General features: G+C 43.7%; 1 protein-coding gene across 3 annotated transcripts in view; it reads right to left on the bottom strand.

Annotated features, from left to right (window-relative positions):
* FZD3 (frizzled class receptor 3) overlaps positions 1–21156 on the bottom strand; it is a 130093-nt gene that overhangs the window by 18927 nt on the left and 90010 nt on the right. The window contains exons 5-8 of one of the 3 annotated variants that reach the window (XM_074947401.1): positions 16259–16407; positions 14009–14242; positions 13050–13216; positions 2569–2828 (exon numbers count right to left, since the gene is read on the bottom strand). In XM_074947401.1, coding sequence (XP_074803502.1) covers positions 2719–2828; positions 13050–13216; positions 14009–14242; positions 16259–16407 — 660 coding nt within the window. In that variant the 3' untranslated portion in view covers positions 2569–2718. Of the gene's footprint in view, positions 1–2568; positions 2829–10578; positions 13217–14008; positions 14243–16258; positions 16408–21156 lie in introns of those variants that run through there. The other 2 variants (XM_074947403.1, XM_074947402.1) reach the window with 2 other exon arrangements.

Raw genomic sequence — 21156 nt, 5'->3', positions numbered from 1 at the left:
CTTTAACTTACTGGCAAGAATACTGTGGGAGACAGTGTCAAAAGCTTTGCTAAAGTCAAGGAGCAACACGTCCACCGCTTTCCCTCATCCACAGAGCCAGTTATCTCATCATAGAAGGCAATTAGATTAGTCAGGCATGACTTGCCCTTGGTGAATCCATGCTGACTGTTCCTGATCACTTTCCTCTCCTCTGAGTGCTTCAGAATTGATTCCTTGAGGACCTGCTCCATGATTTTTCCAGGGACTGAGGTGAGGCTGACTGGCCTGTAGTTCCCAGGATCCCCCTCCTTCCCTTTTTTAAAGATGGGCACTACATTAGCCTTTTTCCAGTCGTCCGGGACCTCCCCCGATCACCATGAGTTTTCAAAGATAATGGCCAATGGCTCTACAATCACATCCGCCAACTCCTTTAGCACTCTTGGATGCAGTGCATCTGGCCCCATGGACTTGTGCTTGTGCAACTTTTCTAAATAGTCCCGAACCACTTCTTTCTCCACAGAGGGCTGGTCACCTCCTCCCCATGCTGTGCTGCCCAGTGCAACAGTCTGGGAGCTGACCTTGTTCATGAAGACAGAAGCAAAAAAAGCATTGAGTACATTAGCTTTTTCCACATCCTCTGTCACTAGGTTGCCTCCCTCATTCAGTAAGGGGCCCACACATTCCTTGACTTTTTTCTTGTTGATAACATAGCTGAAAAAACCCTTCTTGTTACTCTTAACATCTCTTGCTAGCTGGTGTGATTTGGCCTTCCTGATTTCACTCCTGCATGCCCGAGCAATATTTTTATACTCTTCCCTGGTCATTTGTCCAATCTTCCACTTCTTGTAAGCTTCTTTTTTGTGTTTAAGATCAGCAAGGATTTCACTATTAAGCCAAGCTGGTTGCCTGCCATATTTACTATTCTTTCTACACATTGGGATGGTTTGTCGCTGTAACCTCAATAAGGATTCTTTAAAATACAGCCAGCTCTCCTGGACTCCTTTCCCCCTCATGTTACTCTCCCAGGGGATCCTGCCCATCAGTTCCCTGAGGTTGTCAAAATCTGCTTTTCTGAAGTCCAGGGTCCGTATTCTGCTGCTCTCCTTTCTTCCCTGTGTCAGGATCCTGAACTTGACCATCTCATGGTCACTGCCTCCCAGGTTCCCATCCACTTTTGCTTCCCCTACTAATTCTTCCCGGTTTGTGAGCAGCAGGTCAAGAAGAACTCTGCCCGTAGTTGGTTCCTCCAGCACTTGCACCAAGAAATTGTCCCCTACACTTTCCAAAAACTTCTTGGATTGTCTGTGCACCGCTGTATTGCTCTCCCAGCAGATATCAGGGTGATTGAAGTCTCCCATGAGAGCCAGGGCCTGCGATCTAGTAACTTCCGTTACTTGCCAGAAGAAAGCCTCGTCCACCTCATCCCCCTGATCTGGCGGTCTATAGCAGACTCCCACCACGACATCACCCTTGTTGCTCACATTTCTAAACTTAATCCAGAGACTCTCAGGTTTTTCTGCAGTTTCATACTTGAGCTCTGAGCAGTCATACTGCTCTCTTATATACAATGCACCTCCCCCACCTTTTCTGCCCTGCCTGTCCTTCCTGAACAGTTTATATGCATCCATGACAGTACTCCAGTCCTATGAGTTATCCCAGCAAGTCTCTGTTATTCCAATCACATCATAATTCCTTGACTGTGCCAGGACTTCCAGTTCTCCCTGCTTGTTTCCCAGGCTTCTTGCATTTGTGTATAGACACCTGAGATAACTTGCTGTTTGTCCTGCTTTGTTAGTATGAGGCAGGAGCCCTCCCCTTTCGCGTTCTCCTGCTCGTGCTTCCTCCCGGTATCCCACGTCCCCACTTACCTCAGGGCTTTGGTCTCCTTCCCCCCAGTGAACCTAGTTTAAAGCCCTCCTCACTAGGTTAGCCAGCCTGCTTCCGAAGATGCTCTTCCCTCTCTTCGTAAGGAGGAGCCCGTCTCTGCCTAGCACTCCTCCTTCTTGGAACACCATCCCATGGTCAAAGAATCCAAAGCCTTCTCTTTGACACCACCTGCATAGCCATTCGTTGACTTCCACAATTCGAAGGTCTCTACCCAGGCCTTTTCCTTCTACGGGGAGGATGGACGAAAACACCACTTGCGCCTCAAACTCCTTTATCCTTCTTCCCATAGCAAAATAGTCTGCAGTGATCCGCTCAAGGTCATTCTTGTCAGTATCATTGGTGCCCACGTGGAGAAGCAGGGAGGGATAGCCATCCGAGGGCTTGATGCGTCTCGGCAGTCTCTCCGTCACATCCTGAATCCTAGTTCCTGGCAAGCAGCAGACTTCTCGGTTTTCCCGGTCAGGGTGGCAGATAGATGACTCAGTCCCCCTGAGGAGAGAGTGCCGGACCACCACCACCCGCCTCCTTCTCCTCTTGGGAGCGGTGGTTGTGGAACCCCCATCCCTAGGACAGTGCATCTCATGCCTTCCAATCGGCAGAGTCTCCTTCTGTTCCCTTCCCTCAGGTGTATCATCTAGTCCACTCTCCGCATTAGTACCCGTGGAGAGAACATGAAAACGGTTGCTTACCTGTATCTGCGCTGTTGGTACATGGATGCTCCCTTTTCTTCCTCTGGAGGTCACATGCTGCCAAATTTCTTCACCGTCCTCCTGTCTCCACTGCGCAGCCTGCTCTGAATCTTCAGAACGTTGTGCCCGTAGAAGCATATCCTGACATCTGTCCAGGAAATCTTCAGTTTCTCTTATGCAACGCTGGGTCGATACTCGTTTCTCCAGACCTTGAACCTTCTCTTCCAATATGGGGACCAGCTTGCACTCTGTACAGACAAAGTTGCTTCTGTCCTGTGGAAGAAAGACAAACATGGCACATCCAGTGCAGGTCACAACAGCTGAACGCTCCTCATCCATATTACCTTCCTTCTATGAGCTTCCTCAGGAGTTGTAGTAACTACTCAGAGAAACCAGCAAGATGAAAGCCTCAGTGGGCTCTCCCCAGGTGAACTCCCAGGCAAACTCCCTCTGGTAGCCTCTCTGCTGTTCGCTGCTGACTGGCTTTTTATAACAGTCAGGCCCACTCAAGGCTCGCCTGGAACAAAGCACTCCCAATTCACACTTTTCAAACAACCAATCAAGCACATGGACAAACTGTCACCACAACAGACACTCGGATACTCACCAACACAGCCTCCCTAATGCAGCCCTTAGCGTACCTCCTCTCAGACAGATCCCAGGCAAACTCCCTCTGTTAGCCTCTCTGCTGTTCGCCGCTCAGCTGGTTCGCAGCTGACTGGCTTTTTATAACAGTCAGGCCCACAAGATCCTATGAGCAGTGGTGAGTCCAAATAGCTGGACCCTGTATTGAAAGTGCTGAGGCCCTACCGTAAACCTCAGGAACAGTCTGTGGGCCTGATGGATGTCTATGTGAAAAGAGGTTTCAGAGTAGCAGCCGTGTTAGTCTGTATTCGCAAAAAGAAAAGGAGTACTTGTTAGTCTATAAGGTGCCACAAGTACTCCTTTTCTTTTTATGCGCAAATAAGCATCCTGCATATTGAGAGCCATAAACCACGTGCCTTCTTCTAACAATGGGATGATGGCTGCTAAAGTGACCATACGAAACTTGAGTTTGTGATGAAGCGATTGAGATGATGAAAATCCAGGATAGGTCTCCACCCACCGTTCTTTCTGGATATCAGGAAGTAAGTTGAATAGTACCCCATCCCTTAATAGTCCAGATGAACCCACTCTATCGCTCCTCTTTGTAATAAGTAGTCCACCTCCAGGGTGAGGATGCTGTAGTGAGAGTGGTCCCTAAGGAGGGATCAGGGAGGGGGTTGTGGATGAGGTAGTGATGAATTTGATTGTATAGCCATGGTGGATGACACTTAGCAACAACTTGTCCATTGTTATTGCACGCTAAGCTGGGAAAAACAGTGCTAGATGTCCCCCAAAGGAGGTGGGGTGGTTGTATGGTAGCAGGCAAGGTGGCTGAGGGCTCTCTAGAGTTCTTCAGAAACACCTCTTCTGTGGAGGTATCTGGGAGGAGGAATACTGCAAGGGTGATCCTGGAGGACGAGATCTTTGAGTCTTTTTATGCTTCCTGCGTGGTTTGTAAGGCTGCTGATGGAAAAATTGGGAGGTTCTGTAATGCTGTGTGGGCTGTGGGCAGTAAAACTTACGTTTTGGTGCTGGTGTGTAAATACTCAAGGAACAGATAGCTCTCAAATCCTTGAGGGTGTGGAAGGAATAGTCTATTTTCTGGTTGAAAAGATGGGATTCTTCGAAAGGGAGGTTTTCGATGGTATTTTGGGAAAACTAGAGGAATGGAACCACGACTCCCTCCTCGTGACGATGCTTATGGCCGTTGAACACAGTGAGGTACCTGCCTCATCTACCTGATTGGAGCAAGGTCCTCACTACAAGCTTCCGCTCCTTAATCGTTGCCTGGAAGCAGGCCTGGTCCTGGTGTGGCCATTTCTTGACAAAGTTATCCAATTTGCTGTAATTCCAGAAATTGTATTTGGCAAGAAGAGCCTGATAACTCGAATTCCTGACTTGAAGGCTGGATGGAGAGAAGACTTTGTGGCCTAAAAGGTCCAATTGTTTGCCCTCCCTGTGGGATGGGGTGGAGTGTGGATGCTGTATCCTAATCTGTTCTGTCACTGCCTGGACCACAAGTGAATTGGGAGGTGGGTGTGGGAGCAGAAACTCAGACCCCTTGGCTGCTACATATCTTTTTTTCTGCCCCCTTTGGGGTAAGTATGTGGCCTGTGTATGCCAAACTGTGCAAGCTGGTTTAAGGATGAGATCTTTGATTGGCAGAGCACCTCTGCTTGGCCTCAATGAGTGAAGTATATCTAGCAGCTTATGCTGAGGGTCTTGGATCTCTTCCAAGGGAATGTGAAGCTCTCCAGTCACTTTATGTAGGAGATACTGGAATCGGCAGTAGTCATCAGGAGGTGGGGGGCGGGGGTGGGGAGAAAGAGGATGTCAAAACCACTGCCGCACCAGGAGAGAACAACTGGAATTTCTCCTGCTCTGGTGGCACCTTTGGAGCCAGAGTGAGCAGCTCATTTTCCATTACCAGTTCGGCCATCTACTTGAAGGCGCCCGAGACAGTGAAATAGGTGAAGCCTCCCTGATGGAATGGATGGGTTCTGAGGGAAGGCATGGGGTCCAGCAGGACTGAACTGGAAGGTGCTGAGGAAGGCCCCACAGCACAGGAAACCAGTGGCTCTGCAGCAGTTGGAGTGGAAGATACCGCCACGATGTAGACTGTCTCCATTGGTACTTGTAATGCAGGAATGGATGGACAGTCCCTGACCCTCATCTGAGTCCTCCGAGGACAAAAAGTCAAGAGACCAGTTCCATTAGCAGTACCATTGGACCCAGCAGAAGCATGTACACCGCCAGTGGGTGGGACGTGAGGAGTGCCTCAGATGTGGCATGTCTGGTGCTGGAGATAATGTCTCCCCGGAAGTAGAGGGAGGGCCTCAGAAGTCATGGGGACCATGGCTCTACCAAGGCAAAACACTTCCCAGGGATCTGGTGCTTTTCTCAACCTCCACGGATTCAAGGACACTGAGTCCCTGGAACTGGAAGGGGAGCAATGGTCTTTCCCAGAGCAGATGGCTCTCTGACTCTGATGGATGCTGATGTTGACTTTGTGAGGGTCTGCATTTGGTACTGGCAGATCCGTCAATTTATGCAGCTTCTCTTCATGTTTGTGCGCTTTAGGGTACGCTCCCGTCCCTATGTCTGGAACTCGGGGAAGGAGCCTCTCCCTTCTTCAGCTTAGAGGAAGACTTACTGCCATGCTTATGTGCATGCTTCCTTACCTCCAGACTAGGTCTCGGTACAGGGTCCACAGTGGTGGTACTGCCAGTGCCAGCCTCAGACTCTGTAATTGGAGGCGCACTTCTGGAAGCCTCTGGCTGGTGTACAGGGTCCAAAATGAGGTCTTATGGCAACTTCCATGAGGTGCTTATGGAGGCGGAGAGCCAAGCCTTCTTGGGTAACAGCTTGGGAAGACTAGCAGATACTGCACCTGGATGAAATGTGGGCTTCTCCCAAGCTGTAGAGGCAGTAATGATGTTTGTTGCTGATCAAGAAGGAACACAGGCAGGAGACATGGATTTTAAAGCCTGGGGTTTTCAGCATAGTCCAGTACCTGCACATGCTTATGGGGCTGGGTGTTCATAGGGAACAAAAAACTCCCCAAAAAGGAAACCCCATCCTACTCCTAAAAACTATCAAATTAATAAAAGCTGCTATAAAAACAGTAAAAACTGTAAAACTAACCATGTACAACTGTATATTTTTAAGTGTATTGAGTGCAAGAGGACCCTAGAGTTCTGACACGGATCATGAGGCAGTGAGAACAAACTGGAGACTCGGTTAGTCCGCTTTGCCCTGTATCACCTTGGACGAAACTATGAGGCAAGCCAAGGGTGCATGTGTGGATCAATGGACACTATTACTTGAAAAATCTCTGGCTCCAGATGTACAGTGCACGTGCGTAAATCCTCAGTGGAATACAATAGGGACTATCACTCGAAGAAGAGCCATCTGGCTTTTCTGATGTGTCTTGATTTGTCTCCTTGAGGAGGGCAATCTAGCCTTCAAGACAGGAGACAAAGCAGGCTTTCTGGAGTATAGCCGTACACTCCAGGGGGTCTAGAAAGTACTCCTACCCATACTAGCTTATGATGGTGGGCACATGGGGTTTCTAGGTAGGTTGATCCCTAGGAAGCCCAGACTTCTCTCTCTCTTGTGGACTCCTCCCTAGAATTTCTCTAACGCCCAGTGACCTCTCCAGGGAGAGGATGGTGAGTGCAAGGGACTAATAGTTAAGAACAAGAAAATGTATGGATCCTGCAGTGTGCCACTTGTAGAAGTTAACATTTTTCTTCTTCGAAGGGGGATAGTAGTGTTTACTCCTGAAGCCCCTTCTGGAAATAAGTGTTACTCTCAGAAACCCACAGGGTGGAAAAGGCTATTTTCCGTCCCCCTGTGGATGGCCACTCTTATCAGTACAATTATCAAACAACACATGGACGAGAGAAGCAGCAGTTTTATAAACTCATGAATAGAGAGAATCTGTAAGAAGAGAATTTTACTGCATCTTTCACAAATATAGGACCTGCCTTACTCCAACAGACCATCTAGTGTGTGTGTTATCTTGCCTTGGATACTGGCCAATACCACATTCTTCCAAAAAAGACATAACTCTCCCGACGATGCACCTAACCATCTACATTATATTATGCGTGAATTTCTTCCTGACCCCAGCTGGTGATTAGCTTTAAGAGGCAGAGCAGTATAAAAGTCCATGTACATGAATAGGATCTAGTGAATAGTCCCTTCTTGTAAAAGGGTGGAACAAACTACAGCATAATTCTGCAGTGACATCTGCAGACTCCCACTGACTGCACTGGAATACTGCAATGGTACAGGGTCCTCTAGCATGGGAGTTATTTCAGGATCGAGGTTTAGAGTTTAGTTCTTTTAGATCAGGCTACTGGTAGCTATAGTAAAAAGCAGTATGTAAATCGAGCAAGCAGCAGCTAAGCAAGAGCTGGCTCCAAAACGTTTTTAAAGCAATATACAATTATATGAATTTTGAAAAAATAAAATCAAAGCCTATTAAAAGAGACCAACTAAAACTATTTTTATGTCATTTTATTAAAAATTTTAAAAGGTCTAAAATCAAAATGTACATCTACTATAGGGTAATCTGTCTGCCCACTCATGTTAAAGTGCTAAAAATCAAATGTTACAAAACTGATACTGGCCTACTGTAAACAAGTCTACCAAGAGCCAAGTAAGTAAAACCAGCTAACTTTAGGTACGATATCATGCTAATAACAAAAGTGCAACCACTACATACAAAATCTCACAAACACTAAAGCTTTCCCCCTCATTCAGAAATGGATGATGTTACAATACATACATGAGAATCTCAACAGAAACATTTGAAGAGATGAGAATGCCATTAAATGCACTGGTCTTCATCATGAGAACCTAGAACAGTTAATTACAGTTGAAAACTTTTAAGATAACCCATCTCAGAGTCATTATTCATCAGCAATCAACGTAACACAGCCATAAGATAGGTACATCAGCACAAAAGCGTAATCTGATATGAATTTTAACATTCCACAGCTCAAGTTGGACCTCTGGTAGCAATGATCTATCTGCATATGATATTAATTTGCCAGCAACGTTCCTCCTGCTTTAATGGTGCAGTCCTGCAAGGCATCCTGAGACGGCTCTTCCATTGAAATATATAGAAGATTGAGTGAGTGAGTGGCTCAGACCTAAAATAAGTTTAGTGCTTGTAAAAGATACCAAGATTGACAGCAGTAGAGACTTCAATCTTCTAGTCGGTCTCTAGAATACAATACAATACAGTACAATGTAAGCTTTTCTCACCCTTCATCTTTGTATCTCAACTGTTAATTCGGCAGGACCAGTTCTGAAGAGGATAGTAATGCAGTATCTACACCAGGGGTGGGCAAACTTTTTGGCCCGAGGGCCACATTGGGGTTGCAAAACTATATGGAGGGCCGGGTAGGGAAGGCTGTGCCTCCCCAAACAGCCTGGCCCCCGCCCCCTATCTGCCCCCTCCCCCTGACTGCCCCCCTCAGAATCCTTGACTCCTCCACCCCCCCCCCTCGCTTCTTGTCCCCTGACCACCCCCTCCTGGGACCCCCACCCCTAACTGTCCCCTGGGACCCCACCTCCTATCCAACCCCCCCTTTTCCCTGTCCCCTGACTGCCCCAACCCCTATTCACACTCGACCCCGACAGGTCTCCTGGGACTCCAATGCCTATCCAACCCCCCATTCCTCATCCCCTGACCCCCCCCAAAACCTCCGCCCCGTCCAACCGCCCTCTGCTCCCTGTCCACTGACCACCCCCGCCCCCGGACCCCTGACCCATCCAACCCCTGCCGCTCCCTGCCTGCTCCCCCAACCCATCCAACCGCCCCCTGCTCCCTGTCCCCTGACTGCTGCTCCTGGACCCCCCTGCTCCCCACCCCCTTACCATGCTGGAGCCAGCCACGCTGCTGCGCTGCCCAGCAAGAGCGGCAGGACAGATCGCTGGCAGCGCGGTGTGCTCAGGCTGCGGGGGAGAGGGAAAAGCAGGGAAGGGGCTGGGGCTAGCCTCCCAGGCCAGGAGCTCAGTGGCCAGGCAGGGGGGTCCCGCAGGCCGGGTGTGGCCTGCGGGCCATGGTTTGCCCACCTATGCTCTATACCCATGTTATCTTCAGCTTCTCTGGTAAAAATCTGTAAGGGTACCAAATTGTGATGGAGGGTTATGACATGGATGCCTGCCCCTTAGGAACTAGACTGAGACCACCAGACTGATTTCAGCAGCAGTCCTTACATTACTACTAACCTGAGATGCTTCCAAACCAGAAGTCTATAGGTAAACTGTATCCTGTAATCAATCTCTGATCACCCATATTTCAAATATACAGCTCAGAACTAAAGCCTCTATAGCAAAAGTTACATTTGAAAAACTAAAACTAAGAAAATACCAATTTACAGCATTTGAGAGCAGGCAAGCTGCTTTACAACCAAATTTGCAGCTTTTTTTTTTTTTTTTTTTTTTTAAGTTTTCCAAAACATTTTCCAAACAAACCCCAAATAGTTTGTGATTCAATAGGCAAAACACTGTCCTTGAGAAATATTGCACTCTCAGACAAACTTGTACCTGTGACATCATTATTCTATCTTCATTTTGCAAAGCTTCATTAAAACCATAGACGTTAGGGCGAAGCACGTTGAAGACATAGTAGCTAAAGAACTAGGAAATGAAGAACATTGCCAGCGCTAGGGGATGCTGTTGCCATAGGCAATCTGGCAAATGCCTGACTTTAACAGGCTGCAGTCAGAGATACAACTCAAGTGGTTACTGAACATTTCATTGTTGCCAGCAATCACCTATTCTCTATGTAGGGTAGAGTTGGCCCTGAACAGAAGTATGCTGGCATGAAGTTTCAGAGGAAAGCATGTTGGGCCACCATGTAGTAGAAAGATCCAAGATGTTCACTCCTTGAGGACATGATGCTGTAACTGAAGTAATACAAACATAGATAGTTTTATGGCTAAGGCCTAAAACTAGGAATCAGGAAATCTTGATTTTATTTTCAGCACTGCTACAGCCTTCCTTGTAACCTTAGGTGACACAAACTCTCTCTGCCTCAGTTATCCCAACTGTAAAATGGGGATAATGCTAATACTAACTTTACACAAGTACTGTGATGCTTAATTCATCATTTTTAAAGGAATCTAAATTGTGAGAAGACAGGTGCTTTAGAAATATGATGTAGTATTATATTAGTTCAGTTTTGAAGCTAATAGGATGTGGGGTTGGGACTACAATAGGGTGGTGGGGAAATCAGCAACTGGGACCAGAATGTTACATTTGAATCACTACTTAGGCTGTGCATTCCATGTATAGAATAGGTAAGCGAGAAAGTCTAAACTCTCACATTTGGAACCACACAAACACCCCCCCCCCCCAAAATTTAAGAGAGATTTAAAACAAAAAAACCCCAAACCAACCATGGATCTAACCTCAACCATTCCAAATCCCCCTCCCACATTTAAACAAGTCACAGCATAATGCAAAACCGTTGTCAAAACCAGAATACTATTGCAAACATAGCAATAAAGATCAATGTAAAAACTTCACTTTCAGTTACAACATTTAAAAAGTTGAAGATAATGGACTCCCCTTGAAAATCCAAATTCCTACAAAATAACATCCCTTTGCAAAAAAAAAAAGTTGCTCAGTTGAAGTTAAATTTTAAAACAAGAACATGTTTCACCATTGTTGACAATATGGAATTGGAAGTTTGTCACCCTAAAAGCCACTCTTAAACACATCTCATACCCATCTGCTTTAAAAGAGAGGATATAGAATAATCAGAGATTTAACATAATACACGACTGTGGCAGTTAGCTATACATACAGCCAATCCAACAGAAATCATAGGGTCTAGTCTGCCCTCCAGGCATGTGTGCACACTAACTTTTATCACTATTAATGGATTTACATAGAGGGGAGTGTATAGAGTAAGCTTCCAAAAATTTTTATTTGAAGTTGGTTTTGGTTCATGCCTCTCTTCTGGAGCAAAGCCTGGTCAGGCTGGGAAAAGCAATTTATAGCAAACAGATTTTTAAAGGCATGGCGACTCCCAGAACAACCTTTGATTTTAAAAACTAACATGGCTAAGTGATTTGCTGTCATGTCATTGGGGAATAATTAAAATGAATAATGGTTGCACAGCCTAAGTCTTGTTGCTCCAAAAAACCTCTGAAGTACATATCCTGGGTTTTTGCCCCTGAGGTTATGCCATCCAAGCACGTACAAAGTCTTTTCAACATGCCTCAAACAGGTCAAAAGGGGAATGAATATTAGGACAATGAAAAAATGTACAATTCCCAGCAGTATTCTACAGTAATGACTGAGGTAGGTTCAAATGTAACCAGTGTTTCGTCATGGTGAATGATACCTGAAACTGCTTCAGATCAACTGTACCATTTAAAACATGACTTGACTTTGCCTGCAATGTCCACAAAGGCAAAAGGAGAGCAAAATTATTCATGTTTCCATAAAAATCAGAGAATTCTCTGTTCCGAATGATAGTGGTGAGCTGGATAGAAGAGACCCATCATATAGGCCAAATACTCTCTCCAGTGCACACTCCACCTAAACAGGCTCGGGGCCTACCGAGGGCGAATGTGAAAACCTGCTCTACCTCCAAGATTACAGAGCGGCAGCAGTTCCTGACCCTGACCACCCCTTCACCTCCTTTCCACAGAAGTGTAATCTGGCTGGTGGATCTATGCACTCATGGATCCGCTGCTGCACTCCTTCCTCAGTACTCTCCCACCTACCTCTAAACCTCCCACTCCACAACAACTCAGTATAAAGGGATCTCTCACAGAGCATATTTCTGTGGTCTCCTGGTGGGTTCCCACATAAACTCCCTGCATCCATTTCACCCACCCCTCCAGACCCAAGCTGCAGAGATTGGGATCAGGATTTGTTCTTACAGGTCCATACGGAGAGAGGTCAAACAATCTAGTTTAAAGAGAAAATCCAGGTTCCCCCATCATGTGTTTGAGAGGTCAGGAACAGGGAATCTCACAGTTTTTGTATGTTAATTTAAAAATGGGTAGCTGAATATTATCTAGGTAACTGGCTTCAAATTGAGTTTTCCACCTCTCCCCACAGAAAAATTGTAAACAAGCAGAAAATTTAAATAGTATTTGGTAAAAAGGCAAGGACAATACCAATTTAAGAAAATCATGCCTTCCCTTCCCCATACCCTAACAATTGAGCTTGAACAATTCTGTAAGAACTGACCATCTTCACTGGAGTTCCCATTCTTACTGCTGAATGCTCATTCTTTTGTTTTATTTCCAGCATAACGATTTAAAAATGCCTGCTGATTTCTTACAGATGCCCTTTGTACAGTAGTTAATATGCAGCCCTCCCTCTGTGCTTGATGACAAGTACCACTTTATTATCTAATCAGAGACAAAAGGCTTTCATGGAAGAACTCCTTCAAATATTCAAGAGTTTCCTTCTGCTTATTGGAACTCTTAACATGACCTCGCCAGTGAGTATTCAAAGTTAACAATTACTGAAATTCAAAGTATTTGGGGATTTTTCTAACAAGAAATCCAGCTATGGTATATGATGGGAAAATAACAAGTTATCAAATAAATTATTAATAATTATCTACTGGTAGGTTCAAAATGAAGCTACCACTAGCTTTTACTTTTTTTCATTTCCAGATTGCTTATCATTGGGCATCCTAGCACTGATGTAAGCACAATGACAGCTGGCTTTAAAAAGGCAAAGCCAAACTTCAGCTTCCTGATACAAAAAATCAGCACCAATGGGAAGCATGAGAATACTGAGTATTATCACATCACTGAGAAATGGACTCCAAGTAACACTGTTGTAGGAGCTTCTCCTTTATGTTGAAAGCAAATCAAGCACTGGTTCCATCCTCTTCAATAACCCGGTTCATGCTAGTACCATGTGTGATGTGGGTCATTGGATTGTTGCTGAGATCCCTGATGCTGCTGTGACGTGACTGTTCATTGAGCCGATGTGAACTGCTATGCCTGGAGTGATCAGTCAGTCGTGACATGCTGCCATGAGGTAGTCTGTCTTCTATGCCTCTGTAGCTGCAGGGGGTGTACCTAATTTATAAAAACAAGGCCAATTTCATTATTACCACAGGCAAGAGAGAGAGAGGGAGTGTGTGTAAGTATGTAAGTAAATAACTCTTGATTATATATAGTACTATGTTTTTATGAAAAACAGGAGGACTCATTCTACTTGGCTCTGCCACTGAACTCATGTGTGACCTCTGGCAAGTTGCTTTACCTTTCTAGGTTTCCCCCCCCCCATCTATAAAATGAGGATAAAGATAATTACCATAGCGCCATTCACACATTGAGAATAATAATTTGGTGAGTAAATACAGGTTACCCAATGGTCACTTCAACTAAGCTACCTTCCCCGCCCCCCCGCCCCGATTTCAGTAGAACTACGACCATTTGCTCCAGCTGAGGATCTGGCACGTTCTTCAGTTAGTCAAACTCACAGAAGTGTATAGAGCAGCCGTGTTCAAACACTACACTGAACTTGGAAGAGATTTTGTTTCTATACACACACGGCACATTCTGTCTCAGTAGAGAAAGAGCTGTTGGCTGCATTCATACCCTAATTCATACACTCATAACGACTGAAAAAAGTTACGGTACATTTCCTCTTTCCAACCCAGATGTTAAAGTTCTTTAAGGACCAAATGGAGATGATATAATTACTAGTTTGGGAAGATGAATATTAGCAGAGGTTCAGAATCCAACCTCATGGTGGCCAAAGCATAGCCAAATGAAAAAGTGCAGGTAGTGACCAGGATTCCCCCTGAAAATAGAGGCTCATTAATTCCATTTACATGAGAATTTTAAACTATGCATGGAACTCACCTGCCATCACGGGACCTATGCAGGCTGCCATGGTAGCTGCTTACTTTGCTGTGGACACTGCCTGCTTTGCTCCTCTGGTCATCCATCATAGCCAGATGAGTAGATGAAGCATGAGTGGAAGTCCCCTGAGTGGAAGTGCCCCTTGACTTTCGGATAATGGGGGTATTAGGATCCCTCAGAAGTGACTGAGCAAAATCAGGCTCCTGCAGCACCTGGCGGCTCTCATTTACAGCTCTAGTCAAAATATGGAATTGGAATAATTAATGTTAAAATAAAAAATACAGCAAAGTGATCACAACAGCTCTTCCAAACCGGCCTATGCTATCATTAAACATGTAGCTTTAATACACACATCATGGTCAAAATGTTACAACTTTGTACCTTAAGAGCAGTGAGGCAGAACAGTCAGGCTACTTATTTAGATGCCTACATATGGACTGAGTTGCCTAATTTTAAGCACCCCAATATGAATATTTTGGCCAATGCTTAGAGAATTGCCCTGTAACCTGTAATTGCTCTTCTAGCACAGGCAGGTAGGGCATACGGTAACATAATTGCAATGTAAATAAAAGCTTTGCCATTACCTCAGATGACCCCAGCAGCTTCATGAATCCTATGGATCATGCAAGAACTAGAAGCAGTGTAATTTTCTTTTAAACCTGGAATTCCCTTATGGCCTTAACTCTGGAGAGTTCAGAGATATTGCGGCAAGAACATCCTTGAGATAGTGCAGGAGATCAACATGCCCAGATTCCTGCAGAAGCAGTCATCTTTAAACAGGAAAAGTCACTACCTTCCCCAGAATGATATTTTAAAAACTGAATTATAAATGTCCGTAAGAGCAGCATATTTTGTGAAGTACAAAGTATACAGAATCTGTCTTTGCCTTAGCTCAATGATTGTGGTTCCCAGCCTGGTTTTTTGGAGCCCCTCTGTGTGGGACTGGTGGACGGGTGCACTTTTAGTATCCTCTAGCTATGCTCTGGCAGAGTTGCCAGTAATTTTTCCATCCATTTGATCTCTTTTTAGTCATTTTGTAGAACGGAACCCCCCCTGTTTAAGCTCTCGTTTTTGTTTCCCTTCCCCTAGGGTCTCCCCCCTCACCTGATGGCCCCTTCTTCTCATTCTCCCACTCATCAAAATGCTACACTGTCTACTTAGCATGGGGCTGTCCATTGACAGCTCTGTGAAGACAAATCAGCTCTGCCTCTCACTGCTGATTTACCTGCAATACAAACAGAAGAGAGCAGCTTGAGCCAGAAGGCTGGTGTGTACTCTCCTGCAACGGTAAGGGCTACCACAGGAACATGGCAACAAGCCTGAAAGCTTCAAGGAGCCACCCAGTACTTTAACTGAAGGAGAATGTTTAGGATAGAGCAACTGGTGTCATGCAGCTTTCTCTACCCCATTGCTCAGATCCTCCACCCTATCTCCTACTCCATTCAGACTGGTCTGTCACCTCCAGGGATGTCCAGGCTAGGAAATATTGTCTTAGTCTCTACACAGCCTTAGTTGAAAGGGGGTATTTAGGTAGATAAAAAATTTATTAATTATACTAAGTTGCTATGAATCTTATACAAGTGACAACATTTAGTAGGTTACCTTTTGTCTTAAAATCTGCCCCAACTATATTGAGTGCAATTTTCCTCCATTTTTAGTAGAAGACCACTTTAGTGTTAAGCATTGGATTTGTCAGTCCATTGAGATGTCACTTAAGACAGATTTCACTGGAATTAATTGTATTAAACTGCAGTTTGGTAGGGGCTTCAATGCACAATACAAGGATTAAGAAGTGTACACAACTGCTGCAGAATCATGGTGGAAAACATGTTTGCTTCATCTCAATAGAAAGGATCAGTTGTCTAGCTAGGGAGATGGTGCTTATAGAGAAGGAAGCTATACTACTGCACACTTCAGAAAGTGACAAAAATGTGCAGTATTGTGGCATATCCCATTTCCTCTAAGAACAAGGAAGCAGAATAGCTTCATAATAGATGAAGAATGTTAATTTGATTCTGTATCGAGAAAACAATCGGGTGCAAATACAGGATGGGTTTGTTTTTTTGTTTGCTTTTCAGATATACTGAACAGTGCAGCATTTCTAGGCAAGTTGCCTCTGCTGCCATCCCCCTCTCCAAGAAGGAACTGGTTTGGACAGGATTAACTCAAAGTGCTCTCTCAGGATTACAGGCGAGAAAGGGTTTATTTGCCAATATTACACTGGTAAGTCTTTCACATAACAGCACTCACTCTTTTTTCCTGCGTCCATGAAAAAAGCTGGCCCATTCAAAGCAGGTCTTTTTACTTCCAACCCAAAAGACAGAAGGGATCCCAACTACTAGAGCCATAAGATACTTCATCAGAAAGAGAATCAGGTCTGGGCGACTCATCTGAGAGATCTAGAGAGAGGTAAACAGAAAAGAACATGTTGCAAACCATTATAGTTTGCTACTCCAGCTATTAACTAAATTTAAAATAACTGTCTCAGCCTTGAGCCAAAGTAAACATCATCAGGGTTCCTTTGTTTCACAGTTCTATAGAACTTCACAGAATAATGTGCAGGCTGGTGCAGTGTAAAAACAAACGATTCAACTGCTGGGAGGTCTTGTATTTCTGGTCTGGTGTGGTGTCTGCTGAACAATTTTGAAATATTATAGGTTAAAAAATGAGCCTTTATAATTTGCGAATAGAGATAAACTACATAAACCCATGTGCTCCAACTTCTGTTGGAAAATCAATAATACAGACACCTCCACATCATGGAACATATTCAACAACCCCTTGTCCCTTATTCCAGTGAGGAGCAGATTCTTGTTTTCCATCCCCTGGAGCCTTGGTTTGTCAGCAAGATGCTACTACACGATTCTTATTCTTACTCCCCATTGGATGATTCATGAAGAAACAATCACAGCTTATACTAAGTCCTTATTACCAAACAAACAAACAAACAAAAAAACAAAATGCGGGCACTCATTTGACAAAATTTATGATCAGTACATTTTGAGAACTTCTTGAGTTGTAGCCGCAAGACATGAACCATAAAAAAAAGAAAAAAAAACAAGATTTCAAGCTGAAGTTCAAAAGAACTAATTTTGCCTGAACCACCCCACCCCCTAGTTGCAATTAGAGCTAATTCACTCTGCATTCTCTGCTTTGCACTGCTATAGTATCCCAGAACTATTCACGTGACACTTTCACTAAAACCGTCACAATTAAAAAAATACCCTTAGTCTCAGATGTCCACGATCAGGAAGCCATTTCCTATCTCAGGATCTCCAACTTCTGGTCAACCTTCATTGAAAGCTTCCACTGGCAGTATACGATCTGCCATTAAATGATGTAGGAAATAATCTGAGGAGCAGAATACCACTACTAGAGATGTGCTTCACGCAATATGGTCTTAAACATAAAACACTCACTTCCTGTTTACTAGCAATATAAATATTTATTTAGAGTAAAATCAGAAAGCAGTGTGATGATCTGAACATAATACCATGCATACAATGCCCTAAATTAACACTGGGCAAACAAACGATGATAAAGCTGTCTTTTCACAGGAAGAAAATTCAACTGGAGTGTCATCAAGCAGGGTTCAGCAGCTATTTTATCAAGATAACTTTATAAAAGCAACGGAATGGCTGATGAACTACTGTCTACTCAATTGCATCTCATTTTCTGATGTGCATGTCAGTAGATGTACATACCAGTGAAGATACAGTAGTAATTATTATAACTCTTTGCATCTCTATAGTGTCTTCTCTTCCAAGGATCTCAAAGTCCTTAACAAATAGTAGCATTTACTTTTGATGTTGGCAAGTATAATCATCCCCATTTTACAGATGAGAAAAATGGAGGCACAGAGAGGTTAAGTGACTTTCCCAAAGTCACACTGCACATCCATGGCAAAAAAGAATACAAACCAAAATTCATGACAGCCAGTCTTGTTCTTGAACTACTATATGGCATTCCTTCATCATGGACATAGATTTTTTTAAAAATGATTAAACCAGAAACACAATGAGCATTATCATGAGACTTTTCTTTGAGTTCCTGTTTGAATCAAGTGAGCTCAATTTTCCCATTGTCATTAGTTTGCTCAGCATCTCTTTTAATCTAGTTTCCACCACTTTCTGCCAAAGAGAAACTACTGATGTTGAATGCCTTTGACAATACTATAGACTTCTCCATATTTTTATCCATTTAACCATACAAAACTGGTCTGAAAGCTTCCTAGGTGGTATTGTACACAACCCTATTATGGTGATGGTTTTTGTTTCTTTGTTTTTTCTCTTTTAAGTGGACCATTCTGTTGATATCAAACAAGTATCCTGAGTTAAGCTTTCAAAAAATAGCCTAATTACTACACAAGAAGTACATTTTATACAATTTGAATAGCTTTGAAACATGTAAATGGGGCACTAACTTGGTGAGAAGCATCATTTCCTAATGTAGATTAAAAGATTTGGATAGACTTTTATATACAAGAGCCTATTCCCTGCATACTGGACCAAATTCTCTACTGGCATAACTATAAATGACTTATTGGATTTACACCATCACAGAATTTAGTCCATTGTATTAATATTATGAAGTTATGCCTCTGCTACCAAAGCCCCCAATGATCTACTAATCATTATAATGCCTGTTTCACAGGATATGCTCTGAAAAGTACCATGCTTAATTCAGTGCTTGAATCACAGCATACCATCATTTTAACTTCAATCAGGAGTTGAAGTTAACTCCAACTTCAAGGAGTTTTATGTTGGTCCTGTTGTTACCTACTAGACATCCCTGTGTGTGAAGAAACCTAATCAATTTCCCCCAAAATATCCTTATCTGAAAATCTTATGATAAAAATGGTCAAAAGAATAAAACTTAAAAACCACGCCAATTATAAACTGTACCCTAACAACAATCTTGTAGACTTGTGAATGTACAGTATCTCCTAGTCCTATAGAAATGGGGCATCATTGTTTACTACTGCAAATAACTGAATCTTCATTGCATAGATTAAGTGCAAGCCAATAATTTAATACAAATGTATTCATCTGGATTATATCAGCACTTTTGGGTTCAGCGCATCCATGCTTGGTGGATTTCCAAAGGGTCCCAGGTGAAATATATATATATATATACACATACATACATACATACATACATACATACACACACACACACACAATATATTGTGACAGGGTCAGGCCAGATGGCTACAGGAGAGTGATAGAAGGCAGATATATTAGCCCCAGGTTAAGTGGGTCCCTTTTCCCTGGGTCAAGTAACAGGGAAGGTTCCAGAACAATCAGGAACTTTCTGGAAACAATTAAGGCAGACAGGTTGATTAGAACACCTGTAGCCAATCAAGAAGCTGCTAGAATCAATTAAGACAGGCAGGCTAATCAGGGCACCTGTGTTTAAAAAGGAGCTCACTTCAGTTTGTGTTGTGCGACCGAGGAGCTGGGAGCAAGAAGCTGAGAGTGAGAAGGTGTACTACTGGAAGACTGAGAAGTACAAGCATTATCAGACATTAGGAGGAAGGTCCTGTGGTGAGAATGAAGAAGGTGTTGGGAGGAGGCCATGGGGAAGAAGCCCAGGGAGTTGTAATGGTCACGCAGCTGTTACAGGAGCCACGGTAGACAGCTGCAATCCACAGGACCCTGGGCTGGAACCTGGAGTAGAGGGCAGGCCCCGGGTTCCCCCCATCTCTCCAACTCCCTACTTGATACCCGAGAAGTTGACCTGGACTGTGGGTTCCACCAGAGGGGAAGGTCTCTGGCCTGTTCCCCGATCCACTAGGTGGACCAGCAGAGACTGTGGGGATTGTTCTTCCTTTTCCCCATGCTGGCCAGCGATGAAGCTAACTGAGTGAACAGCAGATCTGAGCCACAAAAGCGGCCGTGAACCTCTGAGGCGAGCAAATCCGCCAATAAACGCAGGACCCACCAAGGCAGAGGAGGGACTTTGTCACTATATATGTGTGCGTGCACGTGCACGTGCATGCACACACACACACACACACAAAAACCACCCCCACTAACTAAAACCCTCAAATTTTATTATTCGCTTGAGATTTTTTTAAAGTCCCTCCCCCCCCCCCAAAAAAAAAAAAAAAAGGAAAAAGAAACACTATTTAAAAACAAAACAAAGAAAACCCTTACATTCATCTCTGGAAACTAAAGTTTAATATATAGACTTCTATTTTAACCCATTCAAACTAAGAGTATGTATGTGCCTTAAACCGAGTCCATTACTTCCATAGATTCTACCACACTTGTTACAATTAGCATAACAAACTTGAAATTCTTCTTCTACAACCATAAAACTGAGAAAACTAGGTTTAAAACCCAAAAGCTCATAGCACATTTCCAAAAAGTCTGGCACTTACATAATTTCAAATCTAATACAATCATATGCTTTCACAGGAACTGGATTTTTTATTTTATTTTTTAAAGAGTCAAAGTATGCAAAGCCCAGCCAGAATTTACCCTCAGGATTTCATTTAATTTTAATCCAGATGATTTCCAGTTATGCTATGCGGCCCATATGCAGAGAGTGGAAAAAGTACAATTTACAGTAGTCAAGCATCATAGGATTTGAGACATTAAGAGTATTGAGTCATATGAAATTACATATTTGATTTGAACTATCCACACTCCTACCACCATTTTGTTCAAGCACAAAGCATTCTCCAAAAATATAAATCAGCAGAGTATCTTAATGTAATGGAAACTACTACTACTTTAATCTGATTAAGCCACACATCAACATCTCTAGAAGTGGAAGTTTTCTGTTTGCAGGTAGTGGCTAAAATAACTTTAGTAGATGCCTCATCAGTAGTACTTTGATCTTTGTTCCAATGATCCTCTGGTTTTCTAAGCTTCCAAATACGTTAGAAACTCTGAGACCTTAGATTCTACTCTCTCTCTCCTGAGGAATCTAGATTATTGGACTACTGGGGTGACTATGAATCTGCAGAGGCAATATACTCCAAGGATTCCAGGCACATATGATAACCTTTACTTACTCCTCCAAAGTACTGTATCTGCAGATCTCTAGTTCAGAGAATAGCCAACAGCAGCAATTTCCTGGGGAAGAGCTCTGGCAAAGAAGTGAATCAATATAGCACGATTTATAGATCTGAAATAAGA

The sequence above is a fragment of the Natator depressus genome, chromosome 3, assembly GCF_965152275.1.
Source record: "Natator depressus isolate rNatDep1 chromosome 3, rNatDep2.hap1, whole genome shotgun sequence".
In the NCBI taxonomy this organism is placed as follows: domain Eukaryota; kingdom Metazoa; phylum Chordata; order Testudines; family Cheloniidae; genus Natator; species Natator depressus.
The sequence above is the reverse complement of the archived record's forward strand: the minus strand, read 5'-3'. Positions and strand labels throughout refer to the sequence as shown.